At 38.0% G+C, this 17,675-nt stretch overlaps 1 protein-coding gene across 4 annotated transcripts in view; it reads right to left on the bottom strand.

Annotated features, from left to right (window-relative positions):
* GRM7 (glutamate metabotropic receptor 7) overlaps window positions 1-17,675 on the bottom strand; it is an 892,306-nt gene that overhangs the window by 269,022 nt on the left and 605,609 nt on the right. For all 4 annotated transcript variants that reach the window (XM_055383687.2, XM_004033530.5, XM_004033531.5 and 1 more), the window contains exon 7: window positions 11,087-11,226. In XM_055383687.2, the coding sequence (XP_055239662.1) occupies window positions 11,087-11,226 (140 nt within the window). The remainder of the gene's footprint in view (window positions 1-11,086; window positions 11,227-17,675) is intronic.

Here is a 17,675-nt window from a genome sequence, read left to right as displayed (position 1 = left end):
ATTCCACTTTAAATGGAAGAAGTCAATGAATTCACATAAGGTGGGATCAGGAAGAGAGATGAGTGAGTAGTGTTACATTGTCTTCCTGATTTTGACCAGATTTCTGGAAGTGGTGAGTTTGTTGCCTCATCTCTCACTACCCTCTTGGGAGGTCTACTCAGTTTCAGTGGATGGGGCTATGCCATCTGCAGGGACCCTGAAAAACAGCTGGAGTCAACAGTCCTCTCTCCTCAAGCTCATCTAACTCTCCTATGATGTTAGCATCACTTACTCTTCCTATTAATCTTCCATCTTGCCCTGCTACTCAGTGGGGGATTCCATATGTTTATCATTGAATCTAGAGTTCTTTCCAAGCTTCCCAGAAATGTGAGAGAGACATTTATCAAACAGAGTAGCTCAATTACAGACCAAAAGTGTTTAAGTATAAAAGCTTCATAACATTCCTATTTACATAATTATGTGAACTCTCTTAGTCCATTTTATGTTTCTATAGAGGAATATCTGAGACTGAGTAATTTATAAATAAGAAAGATTTGGCTCATGATTCTGATATATGGAAAAATCAAGACTGGGCATGTGGCAAGAGCCTCAGGCTGCTTGCACTCATGGCAGAAGGTGAAGAGAAGCCAGTGTGTGCAGAGATCACACAATGAGAGAGGAAGCAAGAGAGAAGGAGAGGGGAGGGAGTTGTTGGGCTTTTTAACACTCAGCTCTTTTGGGAACTAATAGAGCAAAAACTCACTCACCTCCGAGGTAGGGCATGAATCCATTCATGAGGGGTTTGCACCCATGACTCAAACACCTCCCTTTGGGTCCCCCTCCCAACACCACCACACTGGGAATTAAATTGCACCATGAGGTTTGGAGGGGGCAAACATTCAAACGATAGCACTCCCCATTTAAGAATAATGGGAATTTAATATGGATGTTACAGACTTCCCAGAAAAACAAAGTTATTAAATACAGTAAAGAACTATGGTAGGCAAAATAATCCATTCCTCTCAACTCCCCAGAAAGATGTCTATGTTCTAATTTTTGGAACCTATAAATATGTTACATTATATGGCAAAAGGGACTTTGCAGTTGGAATACGGGTACCTACCTCAAAGTAGAGAGATTATCTTGAATTATCTAGTTGGACCCAATACAATCATATGGGCCTTTCAAAGTGGAAGAGGAAGACAGGAGAATCAATGAAAGAAATGCATTGACAGAAAAAAAGGCAGAAGAGACTGGATGCTCAGAGGAACTTGACTTGCCATTGCCAGCTTTGAGGACAGAGGAAAGGGGTCACAGGTCAAGGTGCCAGAAGCTGGGATCCACCCACCACTGTCAGCAGAGAAACAGGTACCTCAGTCCCAAAACCAAACAGGACTAAATTTTTCCAGCAACGTGAATGAGCAGAAATAGATTCTCCCTAAGAAAAGGGAAACAAAGAAAGAAGCATAGCCCTGGTGCCGCCTTGATATTAGTCCTGTGAGACCTATGTTGGACTTCTAACCTAAAGAACTGTGAGATAATAAACTTGTACCATTTTAAGCCACTAAATTAGCGGTAATTTTTTTTTTACAGCAGCAATAAAAAACTAATACAAGAAACATGACCACAAATATCATATGCATTCTTGTATCGGGGAAGTTTTCACTATTCACTTTCAAAGTGTTCTTATGAGGTGCGTATTTTGCTTGATTTGACTTTATTTTATTTTACTTTTTTTAAATAAAAAAGGGAATTGTGGTTCAGGAATGTTAAATGATTTCCTCAAGCAACAAGCAGAAAAGGCAGGACTCAAACAGGGGCATTCTGACGATGCCCCACTTCATGAGAGTTTCTCCCAATTGGATGGAAGCACTTTAAATCTACTTCCTGTACTTTCATTTGAACATAACCAGGTCATTCTAGAATTTTTTGGCTTCCCAAAGCAAAAAAGTTAGGCAGATCATACATTAGTTGACTTTCTTTCTTTTCATAATTTTGGTTTGATGATAATGAGTTGAGTCCCTCTTACAACAGTCCAGCTCTTTAAACTCATTTATCTTGTTATATTTCCTTTTTCATATATATTTTGCCTGAGCCCAAAATGGAGATAGTAATGGCATTCAACAATTTCCACAGAGAATCTGGAGTCTAAAATAAACATGAAGTGATTTGCTTGAATGCCCAGAATGCAAACAAGAATTTATGGAGGTTTAGGCTCTCTAATGTACATGTTTGTGGAACCATATTGATAATTATAAATATTATTAATCTTGCAGACATTCATAGAAAGAACACAGTTATACACCATTGATTCCTAGGAGAGATGCTGACAAAAGAAGGAAAATCTCTGTTTCTTTCATTTCCAATATGTTTCTGAATACACACAAATACATGTTTCCAAACAAAAGCATTTTCTTTACTAAGGCAGTCCTCTCTTTCAGACTGCATTTATCAACCCTTTTAAGAAAGTATTATTACATATTATGGAATGTTTTGGGATATTAACAGTATTGATATATTATTGCTGATTTTTAGAAACCAATTTCCAGAGACTATCAATAAAAAGTTAAGCATACATTGAAACTAATTTCTGAATTAGTGGAAATAAGTTAGAATCTACTCTAAGTCTAGATTAGGTGAATGAAATAAAATGCTAGTGGGAGTTAGGGGGATTACGTAAGAGAGTGGTAGGAGGCGGGGATGTGTTGTAACATAGAGAGCACACACCTTGTATCAACTGGAAAGCTGTTCCTTCGATTTAGCCAGCTTTTGCTGCATGGGGAGTAAGGACACATCATTGCCAGATCTTTTAAAGATAAGTCAAAAACATGTCATTTCCTGATATTTAAAATATTGGCAAGTAATTAATTTTTGAACCACACCTGCTGTCTGTAATCAGTTTGGGGTCTCGCATCTCAAGTTAACTGACAAATGGGAAGCAGTACTTAATTTTGATTTACAAATCAAAATAACAGTACTATTTTTGATTTATAAATCAAAATAGTACCATTTTTGATTTATAAATATATTTTGTAAAATATCACAGATTCAGAGATGCTGACAAATAAAAATAACTCTTGTTACTGTGGTGTCAGGTTAAATGCTATCTTTTCAGAGAGACCTTCCTTGTCCTGGTTCACAGATATGATCAGTAACAGGCAGGGTGTGATTAGAGACCAAATCTTAAATCCTTTCCTGTTTTGATGCTTCCTTTGTAATGTAGCATTAAAGTGTAGAGAAGTAGGTGGCAGATGCAACTAGCTTCAATGGTTTGATGATTAGTTAACTTTAACTTTAGCAAATAAATGGCCAATGACACTTCAACTTCATTCCTCAAGAGCAGCAATTTCACCTCATGCTCTCAAATAGCCAATGATAGGTGTCTAAAATAAAAAAATCAATTGAAATAAAACAAAAAACTAATTCTTCTATTTCTTTCCCTCCTTTTCTTCTGACCGGCCTTAACATAACAAACACCAAAATCGTCCATCTTTGCACTTGGAACAAGCTTACAGAGCACTTAGGGAACCCTTGAGGAACCTATTTGGTAAACCAAGTTCTCAAATGAATCCCTGAATCATGTAGAATTGCTACCTTGGGTAGAAGTCTTGTTGAATCCTCTGATCCACTCATCCAATAGGCACTGGGATGCTAAGTCAACAATGACCTAGTCCCTGTCCTTAAGTAATGTGTATAATTTAACTGTTTGTCTGTTTACCTAGTTATCCTTTTAACATTTAACAAGACATTTCTATATGCTCAGCACTACGCTTGGTGCTTGGGGGTACAGAAAAGTAACCCAGCTAAATGCTAGTAATTGACATTTTGAGCAATTATGGATCATGTGTATTAGTCTGTTTTCACACTGCTCTAAAGAAATACCTGAGAATGGATAATTTATAAAAGAAAGAGGTTTAATTGACTCACAGTTCCACATGGCTAGGGAGGCCTCAGAAAATTTACAGTCGTGAAGGGGTAGCAAGGACCTTCTTTGTATGGTGGCAGGAGAAAGGAGTGAAGGCAGCGGAAATGCCAGACACTTACAAAAGCATCAGATCTCATGAAAACTCACTCACTACCATGAGATCAGCATGTGGGAAACCACCCCAATGACCCAATCACCTCCCTGCCTTGACATGTGGGTATTACAGATCCCCCCTTCAACACATGGGGATTATAATTTAAGATGAGATTCGGGTGGGGGCACAGGCAAACCATATCATCATGGGACAAACTAAGGATGTGAAATTATTGTTATTTTTGTTGCTGTTGTGGCTAACATTTGCTGAACATTTACTACACGCCAGACACTGTTTTTAGCCTGTTATATATATTATTTATTAATATGTAATGCTAACCATAACTCAGTGAAATAGGTACTACCATAAGCCTGCTTTATAGCTAGTAATGGTAGAACTGAGACTCAGATCCATTTAATCAGTTCAGCTTTAAAGCCTACTGTTCTAATTGCTAACAATAAAACTATAAATTACAAGAAAAGAGCTGTTAATTATGATGGGCAAAAAGGTGGTTCCACAAAAGAAGCCTTCAAATTGAAGCTGAAGAAGTACTAGATTTTGACACCTTACATATTTTTCTCTTTGTCAACATTGCCTTGATTGCTGCTATTACATACCTCATGTAATACATTGTAAATTATGAGTACAATAAGATTTCTAAAACATTTTTACTGTTGTAATTATGAAACAATAGAGTGATCAGCAGTTTTATAGGCAGGTGTAAGTCCATATTGATTTGGAAACATTTAATTGTATTAAACAGATTTTGGCAATCAACTGCTTTTCTTATGTCTTAGGTGTCTGTGACAGCCAAAATTCTAATAAGTGTGAAAGATTCAATATGGAACAAACATTACAACTTTTGAAATTAATTTGAATCACCTCAGTTTAATAAAATCTAAAAAATTTCTGCTTAATAATGGATGGCTGATTTTTTTTTCTTTTCCATCCTGGGCACACTAAAACAAAAACCAATTCTTTTTTCTTTTTTTCCATTTTTGATTACTATGGTGAATAAGATTGTAAAGAAAGAGTATCTTACATAAATTGTCTTAATTTATTGATAACTAAACAATCCAGAGAGCATTATAAATGGCTTGTGGTAAGGATTTCCTAGGGCACAAACAATATGACCTAGATCTAGTTTTTCTTTTCAAATTTTGAGTTCTCTGCCCTGAAGCTCCTACATGGTGGCCTCAAAATGACTCCCTAGGAAGCAACCGCCTCCAAGAAGAGCATGTTGGTGTCTCAGATTGGCCAGCAGACATCCAGTGATGTCTTGATTAGGGAGACGTAGTATGGGTACCCATCTCTATCACTATGGCCACAGTGATTGGCTTAAACTGAATTAGTTGACTTTCCTGGACTTGGGAAACACCCAGGGCAAACCACATGGCTAAAAAGGGAAACTTGGCGCCCGGCGTGGTGGCTCATGCCTGTAATCCCAGCGCTTTGGGAGGCCGAGGCGGACTGATGACAAGGTCAGCAGATCAAGACCATCCTGGCTAACACAGTGAAACCCCATCTCTACTAAAAATACAAAAAATTAGCTGGGTGTGGTGGCACGTGCCTGTAGTCCCAGATACTCAGGAGGCTGAGGCAGGAGAATCGCTTGAACCTGGGAGGCGGAGGTTGCAGTGAGCCAAGATCACGCCACTGCACTCCAGCCCGGGCGACAGAGAGACTCTGTCTCAAAAAACAAGAAAGAGAAACTTGGGTGCCCTTCTCAGAAGGAGGAAGAGGGACTAATGGCTGCAGATAATGTCCATCATTTTAAAAAGTACAGGTTCATTATACACGATTTTATGTATTAACAAAAAAATAACAAATGCCTGCTGTGTGCTAGGTACCGTGTTTACAGGCATCCAAGCAATCACTAAAACATGGATTCTACCTTCAAGGAGTTTTTAGTCTCTAGGTGTGAAGTGTAAGTTTTAACAGAGAAAACAAATCACCAGAAAAAGTCAAGAAACCCCATATACCTCAGAAGATCAGAAAGTTGGTCTATCCTAACCAAGAGCAGAAAATTGAGGTTTGTAGAACTTCAGTTATCCAGAAAAGAGGAAATAATATTCATTCAGTCTTCTATTTAAGAGAATATGCAGTTCACTGTAGGAAGCTGCTATTAACAATAGTTCCTTTCTAAAAATGCTTTAATTGACATTTTGGCATATTAGAGAATTTTAGTTATCTGGAAAATTAACATTTTTAACATTTCTGAACTTCCTAATTTCAGATAAAAGATGACAAAGTAACTATCATGGTTTCTATCACACATAATATATTTTACTTACAACATCGATTTAGAATTTTTTAAGCATCCACATTCCATTTCTTGCCTTTTTCAGAAATATACTCCTACCCTAATTTTTAAATATTACTGCATTATTTATTCTAAAGCAATTTTTTTCTACTTCATCTTGGGAACTACTACTTAACCTTCAAAAGATCCAGTTCGAATATAACTTTGTGGTGGGTGTCTCTAAACCAGTGCCTGTCTGTAGCCCTAAAATGCCATATATCTACTACAGAGCCCTTACCCTACCTAGACTGTGAAATTGGGGTGCATGGATCTGCCTCTTATTTATTCTAATATCTCCATGAGCTATCACCTCTCCTGACACACTGCACATAGACAATCATGTTTGTTGCACTGTCCCTTCTTCTCTCCCCCAGGAAGAGTATTTCATAAAGTTTCTTGGTAGAATAGAAACCTAAGAAATTAAATTAGGGTTGTTTCTGTAGAGGTTACAATCAGAAGAGTGAATGGTTTTGTTGGTTATGATTCCCTTCCACAGAATTCTTGTTCAGCAGAAATATCCTGGTAGCTAACCATGCAGTCATCTCTTGGGCCACAGAGGAGACAGAGTGTAGTGAGGGTACATGAGACATTTTACAGCAGACAGCACACTGCTAAGCACTTAAATTCCAGAAATTGCACAGGGAACAGCAGAGCAGTCTGATCTACAGAGCTGGGATTCTAAGAACCTAAAACTCTGATTTCTTGGCTCAGAAATTCATTTGCAATTACTGACCACACAGAAAGCCGCCCATGAAAATTTCATTTGCTTGAGATGATGTAACTGAGAATTGAAAAAGTATCCATGAATCTTTGTGAGGAGACATACACTTTTTACTTGAAATACTTTATTTTGTTCCATTGACTAGAGGAAAGCAAACCTACAAAACCGTTTGCCCAAATTCCACTCTCACAGAACATTTAATAGAATAATTACAGCAAAAGGAGCTTCAAGGGCCGGATGATGTTGGAGAGAAACCAATCATTGGATAGGGCAACTGGGCTGTGGCTCTGGGAACCCAGGTGAGAGGGGTAGGGTGCCTCTGGGTACTCTACTTAACTTTTATTTTCTTTTTTAATCCCCCTGAACACAATTCAAATTAAATCTCACAATAAAAGGTGTCAACAGGGTGACATCCTACCAAGTCCCGTTATCTCAGTAGTCACACTAATTGAATTAAACCCAGCCTCTTTTCCCCCTAAAAATGACTCCTTTCATGGTTGTCATTCACTCTTTTAGGTCCCATGCAATACCAAGTATAAACTACTGCATCCACCTGAGCGTGCCTGTTTTTCCTAACACATCACTCTTAGCATGACAAAGTAGAATAAAGAATGCTCCCACTTAGTTCCAAGCCAAGAACAAACCCCTGATTTAGCTAGCATAAACGCAAACAAAAATCGAAAGTATATGGTTAGCCCATTCTCTGGACAAATTAAACAGAATATTTTAAACTGAGTGCTATTTGGAGTAGACGGAATGGAATTGTGTCATTTTCTTTTCTGAGACAGAGTCTCGCACTCTCGCCAGGGCTGGAGTGCAGTGGCATGATCTCGGCTCACTGCAACCTCTGCCTCCTGGGTTCAAGTGATTATCCTGCCTCAGCCTCCCAAGTAGTTGGGATTACAGGTGTGCGCCACCATGCTCAGTTAATTTTTTATTTTTTTATTTTTTTATTTTTTGAGACGGAGTCTTGCTCTGTCACCCAGGCTGGAGTGCAGTGGCACGATCTTGGCTCACTGTAAGCTCCACCTCCTGGGTTCACGCCATTCTCCTGCCTCAGCCTCCCGAGTAGCTGGGACTACAGGTGCCCACCACCATGCTCGGCTAATTTTTTTGTATTTTTAGAGACGGGGTTTCACAGTGTTAGCCAGGATGGTCTTGATCTCCTGACCTCGTGATCTGCCCACCTCAGCCTCCCAAAGTGCTGGGATTACAGGCATGAGCCACTGCACCTGGCTGGAATTGTGTCATTTTCTAGGAGGTTTTCAAGGCCTTGGGTTCTCTGCTCTTCTCTTATCTCTCTTTGTAATGAATTTAAAGACCATTTATAGGTTGTTTACATTGTTTTATAATTATGATTCACAACCGTTGTCTGAGCTTCAGACCTATACCCATTTCATTTTGGCTGTAGTATATTTAAGAAGTCTCACATATATAATAATCCCAGTTGGGATTCTTGATTTTCTCCCTTCTACACCCAGCAGCCTCCCTCATCTCATGTGTTGCCATCATCCACACAGTGCCTCACGTTACATATGTATCCCATTCATTTGGCTTCATCTTCACTATCACACATGTCCCTGAGCCAGTGGTTCTCAAAGTGTCATCAACATTGCCCAGTGACTTCTGATAAAAAGCAAATATTGAGGCTTCCCGCATCTCTAGTTCCTCTGAATCAGGTTATCTGAGAGCAGGGCCCGGTAATATGTGCTGTTACAAGCCCTCCAGATGGCTCTGGTGCACACTGAAGTTTGAGAACCACCTCACTTAGCTCCCCTATTCTAGCTAGACACCTGCAAAAGAATCATAATTGGTCTTTCCGCTGCTACTTTTGCCCCCTCCATTATCTTCCGAGCAGCCAAAGTAATTTTATTCCTAAATCTGATGCAGCCACTCCCTCACTTCCTTGCTTAGTACTTCTTAGTGGCTTTTAAATGCACTCAGAATAAAATGTTTAAAATGTATCATGACATACAAGGGGTTGCATGAGTATGGCTCTTACCTATTGCTCCAACATCTCCTCTTACCCTTCCTCTCGTTTCCCTTGCTGATTAAATCATCATCACATCAGCCATCTGACCTGCTGGTCACTCTAGTTTTCACTTTGCTGGCTTCTCTTGTAGTAGGTCCTTCCTTTTCTACCTCCATTATCCTCTCTACCACCTTTTCCATTATCACACCTCAGAATTTCCATGCACATATCTGTTTGCTGTGTACCGTGTAACTCCATCCTAGATGCTGAATTGTGAAAGAACAGGGACCACATTTGTTTCACCTCCACTGTGTACCTACACGTTGACTCTTGCAGTGCTTCTAACTTGATAGGTATTTAAAACCAAAACCAAACAAACAACAAAAACTTGTTGAATAGCTAATCAAATGCAGTTCTTACAAAGGATAAAATACAAACCAAACAAATAAAAATAAAATCAGTGTTAATGTTTGTTCTTAAAATAGTGTGCTTAAGAACCCCCATGTAAGATCCCATCTGAAGTTGGTGAATGCTACTTGGGAACTCTTACGGATATTGGACAAATTATATGTGCCAGAAATTTAACAAGAGTGCAGGGTTTATGCTGGAAAAGATTAATGAACCTATTTAATCCACTGAGTCTTACAATAAGCCCTGAGCACTTCACCTATGTACCATAGACCTTGATTGTCTACCTTTATTTGAGGCTGACGCATCTTCATATCACATGGCAGCACCCAGTAAAAACACACTTTGAGTGTGTCATCCAGGTTATACTGCTTTGATTCTGCTTTGGATTACTACCCCCACCCCGAGTTTACCTTTTAGGTTTTTGTTTGTGTTTTTTTTGTTTTCTCCTTTTACTTGCAAGTTTAGTGTGCCTTGGATTCAGAATGATCTTAGCTTCTTTTTTGATCTTGGCTGTTTGCATTTATATAAGCCATGGATGGTACCTGTTGATTCCAGCCATTCCCAGATGCCAGAGCATAATCTTTTGGACCCAATTTTAGTGCCAGTTCATGTGTATGGTGCACCTCACAATGGGGAGAACTGGACAGGTGCAAGCAGATCTAGGCTAAGGCTCTGTGCAAATGAGGTAACTGGCCTGTAGTGGCTTCATGGCTCCCTATGTGAACAACCCTTTCTTCATAGAAACCATGACATAACCTTCCACTTCCCAAGAAATGGATTTGCTTCCCACACCCAAGAAGCCTTGTTCTCAATAATTCCAAAAGTGCCTCCTAAGGTATAGATTAATAAAGGCTAATGGCATAATTTGTTGCTTTGCAAAGGACATTAAAGGATTTTTCTAGGACAGAGACTGTGATGGTTAATCTTATGTTGTACTTTGCCATGCAGTGCCCTGATAGTTGGTCAAATATTCTAGGTGTGTCTGTGAGGTTTCTGGATTAGATGAACATTTGAATCAGTAGGTGAGTAAAGCAAATTGCCCTCCCCAATGTGGATGAGTCTTACCCAACTATTTCAAGGCCTAAATAGAACAAAAAGGCTAAGAGAGAATTTTTGGATTGTTTTGGAGCTGGGACATTGGCTGATGGATTCGACATAATCTTGTGAAGGGAAGTGGCTGCTTACTTAGGTCACATTTTACAGAAAGTGGGAGAGGTTACAGAAATGGAAGCACCGCAATTACTCAGATAATCCCATTATAAATCTCACATAAATACACTCAAATGTCTTAAAATAATAATAAAAAAATCAGTACCATCAAATAAAGAAGAAAAAGGAAGGAAGGAATTGGGGGAGGCAGAAGAAATAAAAAGTTTAACCAAGAGAAAGATCTTGTGAAATTGCTAAGTAGTAACCTGTTTGCTAAGTAACCCCAGTCTCAGCTTAAATGAGATAATTCGCACAGGTCATGAATATAATGCACAAAACTCAATGCACATTTCCCATCATCGTCATCACCATCATTATTATTGGATATCAGTTCCTGCTGATGCCCACAACAAATTGCATGCTCACTTGTATATGAACACAAACATTAAACAAGAAACATTTGTATAACTGAGCAAATTAAAAGTCTGTTCATTCTTCTCAACAAGGGAAGAAGAGAAGCAAGCAGAACTCACATTGAGCTGAAGTTCGTCTGTCCACTGCCCGATCAGACGGTAACCCGGGTTGCTGGTGTTTGTGGTCTGGTACTGAAAGATGTCATAACGCCCAGGTGCATCCCCGTTCTTGTTAAACATCACTGGAGTGCCAGCACTACCTAAGGAAGACAGAAGAAATGAAAGATTCTAAAGTTAAACAAGATTCCTTATATCTCTTGTACCATGGGTGACAGGCTAGAGACTTGCCGAGGAGCAAGGTAGTTAGTAGATATCCCCTTTAATAGGTTCCCCCCCAAAACGGCCCCTGCAATTCATAGGCAAGTTATCACTATGGCCTATGAATTTTAATTATAGAAGATGGAAGACTACTTCCCCTTTTGAATAGTTTCACTGTTTCTCAATATTTCTTAAAATTTTATTCTAGTATTTTCCCCTTTCTGAGGAATAAAAACTATATGCATTATTTTTAAGAGACAGCCTTAAGTTTTATTATGCTTCTGATGATGATGATTTTAACTATTATTTTAGTTTCCATCTAACACTAAATTTTGGTCAGTAAAGAACAATTTCAAAAACAACAAATTAATGTTAAAAGAGAAATGCAATTTAGAAAACAAGAAGTAAATAAGAAAAATGTATTTAAATATACTTTTCTACTCATTGTATTTACAATGTTTTTGCTGGTTATTTCTAATTTATATCATAAGCAGGTAAAATGTTTAGCAGTGTGTTTGGCAGGTATTCAATCAATATTGGTTTCTTTCTCAATCTCTCATTTGGATCTTCCTAAAATGTCTATCTTAAGACACAACCAATTATTCTGGCAGAATTAGACTTTGGAGTTAATTTTAAAGAACCAATATATTTATTAAGTGTACATACCTGTATCTATATCTGTATCTATCTGTCCATACTTAATATATAACTGTGTATGGTTGGATGCGTAAAGAATCCTTAATATTAACCACATAGAACAACTGGAAAACTATGTACAAATAATGCAAGACGTGAGTTTTTGTTAGTTTCAGCAATAGTTACAAACGAATCACAAAACATTCAGTAACTGAGTTCTGTTTATTTCATGATCCTCTGGATCTAGGAAAAAATACCACTGGCCACATGACAATATGATATATGACTGCTATCTGTCTATAGGCTAATACTGGACCAATATTCCCAGCGGAAAACAATGCTCTATTTCATGCCATTTACAAACTCAAATGGTGCTTTGGCCACACACAGATTCAGCCATTGACCCAAATTGATGGCACCAATGCAATGCTGCTCTGAGAATATCAGTGCCCTCTCCCAATGTGAGCCCCAGCTTGCTGTTTGGAAAATAAAAAAAATTGTTTATAGTGACAGAGAAATTAAAATTAGATATCAGTTAGAAGAGGGCAACTTTGGTGCAATGAAAAATACATTTGTCTGGGGAGCTGAAAACATTGTTAAGTCTGGTTTTGAGGTATAAGCAAATAAAACAATGATAAAAATAAAAACTATAAAAAATCATTACCATCTATTGAACACATATTTTAGTGTCATTCTTGTGTTGAGTTAGTTGTTTGTGTGGGGACGTTCTCAACATCATGGCTGCTTCCTCAAGGTTTGGCATCTTTTTTTTTTTTTTTTTTTTTTTTTTCACTATTTTAAGCATACTTTTCCCTGTCTGGTTAAGATGCTGTCATAACTGTCATTTGAATATGAATATTCAAATTGCCTCGGTATCCATCTCATCCTGTCTCTGTCTTGTCACCCTTGATCTACGTATTTGAAGGCAGTCTTCATCCATTTCTTGTTTTGGGGTTCTATATAAATAAGGCTGTATAACCTGAACCACTTGAGTGGCTTACTCTGCTCCTGGAACTACCAAGAATGGGCTTACTGAGTTCCCTTGCTTATACTCACATACTCTTCAAGTTAACAAATCCAACTCTGTCACAGGAAACATATCTAGGTAATGCCCTGATACGGTTTGGCTGTTTCCCCACTCAAATCTCATCTTGAATTGTAGCTCCCATAATTCCTATGTGTTGTGGGAGGGACCCAGTGGGACATAATTGAATCATGCGGGCAGTTTCCCCCATACTGTTCTTGTGGTAGTGAATGAGTCTCACCAGATCTGATGTCTTTAAAAGGAGTTTCCCCTTTCACTTGGCTCTCATTCTCTTTTGCCTGCCACCATGTAAAGACGCGCCTTTTGTCTTCCACCCTAATTGTGAGGCTTCCCCAGCCTCATGGAACTGTGAGTCCATTAAACCCCCTTTTCTTTATAAATTACCCAGTATTGGGCATGTCTTTATCAGCAGTGCAGCAGTGTGAAAATGGATTAATACATGCCCTGAACCCCAATAAAGGCTTTGGCACACTGGCTCCTTCCTCCCTCTCTGCTCCCCACCTGCTGGTTAAGTGTTCATACCTAACTGGTATCTAATTTAAATTTCTCCATCACTATAAACATTTTTTATTTTCCAAACAGCAAGCTGGAGCTCTGGGAGTGGACACCGATCTCCTATGAGCAACACTGCTTTGGTCCCACCAATTTGAGTCAACAGCTGAATCTGTGTGTGGCCAAAGCACCATTTCAATTTGTTTTTTTCTGTCTTTTACCTAGACACTACCCCCATAGACCACAAAGGCACCCACTTTATCATAATAGGGATCTCTTAAGCCTGCTGTGTGTAAGAATCAACACAAGTCTTTCCAGTATAGGAAGAAAATAATGACAACAAAAACATCAATAACAACAAAAGATTTTTAATATTGGCTTTCTGATTTCAACAAGTCTTGCGAGCATATAAGAAGAAGAAATAAAATCTGGATTTCACATGTTATTAGCAAAGAAATGAGAATCCTGTCAGTTTGCATGAAGACATTATTATTCAGATACTCACCTTTTTCTTTCACATTGGATACTAGCATTCATGTGCTTTACTGTAATTCTATAGCTTCTATTCATTAAACAACATGATTTGAGATTTTCATAGTCTTTGAGAGGAGAAAGGAAGAATATTGGAGGCCTGGGGCTCCAGAGGAACTCAAGTGCACCAGCTACATATTCATCAGAATGGGCCCCATCACCTAATCTTTTTCCCTTCTTGCAATCTTTGTTAGAAGAAATGGTCTTGTCATGCCCTTTCCATTCTCATTAAAGTTCCGGTTTTAAAAAAATTAAGGCAGAAGAGCTGCATACTTTATCTAAGTGATGACTTGTAATAGCACATTGTGTGGCTTTGGCCTTTTTGATGGATTCTCTAATGCAGCTGTCTTATTCCTTCCAGTTTTTAATCCCCACATCTCCTTTTTAACAGCATCCATGAACTTCTTAAAAGAGAATAAGAAGCATTGTGTTCAATGAACTCTGTATTTTAAAAAAGTCCAGAGGAGATAAAGAATTCACCAAAGGGGAAATGATTCCCCACAGAGATGCCCACACGGCATCAGAGCCAAGACGCAGGTACACTAGGGCAAAAGAAATAGGGCCACCTGATAAGATGGGTAACAGACAATAAAGGACAGATAACAGATTGTACTGAAGCCTGAAATCTCCCCTACTGGATGAGAGTATCTGAGTTTCTTTCTTCTTGGACAGAGAAGGAATAGAGATTCAGATAGCCCAGATAATAAAACAGTCTTCTGCATCAACGTATTTACTAGACACATTTTCTGTTCTCATTTTACCACGCCATGCACAGATTCCAGGAACGTTGCATTTGTTCGGGTTCCTGATATCTCTTTCTGCCCAAGAAACCACTCTGAATATTAGTACTCAAAACAGTGACAACATATATTTTGTAATTTGGTCAGAGCTCTGTGGGGACAGCAGCTCTCTGGTCCACTCATGTCAGCTGGGGCAATTTGAGGCTTTCATGTCTGACAGTTGATATTGGCTAACCAGTGGGATACTCAACTGGGGTTGTAGCCAGAATATGTGGCTACATGTGGCCCATCAGTGGGGCATCTAAGCTTCCTCCCAGCATAGTAGCCATGCTTATAGTTCAAATATTCCAACAAAACTAGACAAAAACATTTTGCCTTAGAAGTCACAGTGCTACTTCCAAATTAGTCACAGGCTCACTCAAAGGGAGGAAAAATAGATCTCACCTCTTGATGAAGGAAAGCTAACATCATATTGCAAAAAGAGCATGTGAGATCTGCCATCTCTACAAAATATAACCTACTCCAATTTGTTTTCTAGAAACTAGTAAATTGAAGTACAGACATGCTTCAGATGAAATCCTTCTTTCTATAGCTATTATTTGAGATTTTACAATCAAGACACCAAATTTGTTAAATTTATATTTGATGGGCCAACATAAAGATAACTAAAATGAATTTAGGCTTGGGACTTTGCATTGATTTGGGATGCAGGAAAAATATCTAGGCATGATAAAAACTAAATTACCCATTTCTTTCCTCAATGCATAAGAGGAGGCTAAATACTTGATGAAACTGTATCAATGCCTTTAGGGTACGATATTATCATTTCTCAAATTGCTACTTTGGCAAATGTGAAGACCAGAATTATTAAATTATACTCTGCTATCTGGAACAGAACTCCTACCTATACAGCAAATTTTGTACTAAAGTAACAGTGAAACATAATCTCAAGCTTATTGAGACAAAGAAAAATCAATATCCTCCTAAAACATGCGATATAAAGTTTAAATTTTTCACAACGGATTGGAAAAAGACTTGAGTTCTAGATCTGTCTCTGTCCTTTGATAGCTATGGAGTCTTGGACAAATATTTTCTTTTCCCTAGGATTTGATTTTTTAACCGAAAGTCAGAAAATTGAATGAGTAAAACATGTCAAGTTTTTTTCCCCTCTAACCTTTGCTCCCGTAAAGTGACATAGGACCCACTGATTAAATTTAGCACAGCTTCTTTGCTTTACAAAACTTTTGAGCGCTGTCATCCATGAATACTGCAGTGTCTTGGGAGCCAGAAGTCTCTCAGCTGTCATATGGAAGAAAAATATATCCTCAGAGAAAGAAGATTTTGTTGACCATAGAGTGTGATTACAATGATGACAAAAAAAAAAAAGAGAGAGAGAGAAAAAATTAGCCCTTCCTGAAATTCCCATGCAACCTCAGATCTAAGAGGAGGCAGCAGGAATGATGCAGGAAGCCCTTCCTCTCAGCAACTTGAAGAATAACATTCAAGGAAGCAGACCGTGGACTTAGCTGTCCTGTGTCTCAAGTATAACATCATTGCTACCGAGCTGTATGGATTTGAATATTGTAATTCTTAAATTCCCCATGAATCAGTTTCCTTATCTGTTAAAAAAAAAAGGAAAAAAAAATAGCATCCTAAACCATTATGAGGTTTTAAAGATAAAATAAGCCAATGCATAAAATGTTTAGCAGTTTCTGGCACACAATAACCACTTAATAAACATAAGCCCTATGAATAGCTCAGTTATTTTGGCTTGTCAACAGACAAGACCATCTAGACAAAATGGTCTATAATAATTCTCTAAAAGAAGAATCAGGGAAGAACCATCAAGAAAACTCACCAAACAAATTTTATTTTTGTTGCTAGTGTAAGAATGTTCATACATATCCATGAACCAGAATAAAAAATCCAGAAACTGACCTCAGCAAATGAAATATGATGCTTGAAAAAAATAAAATTTATATTGTTTGACTCTGGGAAAATTGGTTATACAAATATTAGGAAATTCTGCAACATCAAGAAAAAAATACAGAAAGAACATAACTTGTAGTTGACCTTCTTTCTCTCCATCAAAACTAGGAAACTATTGATCCCCATATTGAATGTGGTTCCTCTTCATTCAGATACTAGGTAACTCCTGAAAGATTGATACAATGTTGTGGGTTCTAAATAAGTTGTTATTAAGAGAAAAAAGTAAAGGGTTTTTTAAAATCATACTATATCTAAACCAGTAAGTTAACACTGATAGAATGCTACTAAAATTAATCTGTAAATGTTATTAAAATTCCTCCACCTTCCCATTAGTGTTTTTTCTAGCATAAGATTAATCAATATTTCCACATTACATCTGATAGTAGTACTTCCTTGGTCTCTTTGAGTCAGAAACAGTTCCTTTATCTATTATTCTCATGACCTGGACACTTTTGAAAAGTACTTGCCAGTGATTTTATAGAACATCTTTTAATTTGGATTTGTTTGATGTTTCCTTAAAATTAGATTTAAGGTAGGCTTTTCGGCAGTAAAACCTCTGAAGCGATGCTGTAAGCATGCCAGTGTATCATATCAAAAGGCACACAATGTTCATAAGTCTCATAAGTGATGATGTCCACCTTGATTACCTCTTTTACGTGCTATCTCCCAGTTTTCTCCACCACAGAGCTACTATTTTCTTTTTGGTTATTCATATGTATCTTGGTGAAAGGTACTTTGAGGGCTATGCAAATATCTTGTTTCTCATCATACTGTAACCCAATACTTTTAGCATCCCATGATTCTTGCCTAAAAAAATTACTACTTAGGTCTTTACAAAAGGGCGACTTTGTATTTCCATCTTAACTTTATTCCATCATGCTGCCTATTCTCTTGTATTTGTTTAATTAGTTCAAGTGTTTACTGATATCAGTATGGACTCATGGTTATTTATTTTATG

The sequence above is a fragment of the Gorilla gorilla genome, chromosome 2, assembly GCF_029281585.2.
Source record: "Gorilla gorilla gorilla isolate KB3781 chromosome 2, NHGRI_mGorGor1-v2.1_pri, whole genome shotgun sequence".
In the NCBI taxonomy this organism is placed as follows: domain Eukaryota; kingdom Metazoa; phylum Chordata; class Mammalia; order Primates; family Hominidae; genus Gorilla; species Gorilla gorilla.
Note: the sequence above shows the minus strand (reverse complement) of the source record. Positions and strands in the feature narration are given on the sequence as shown.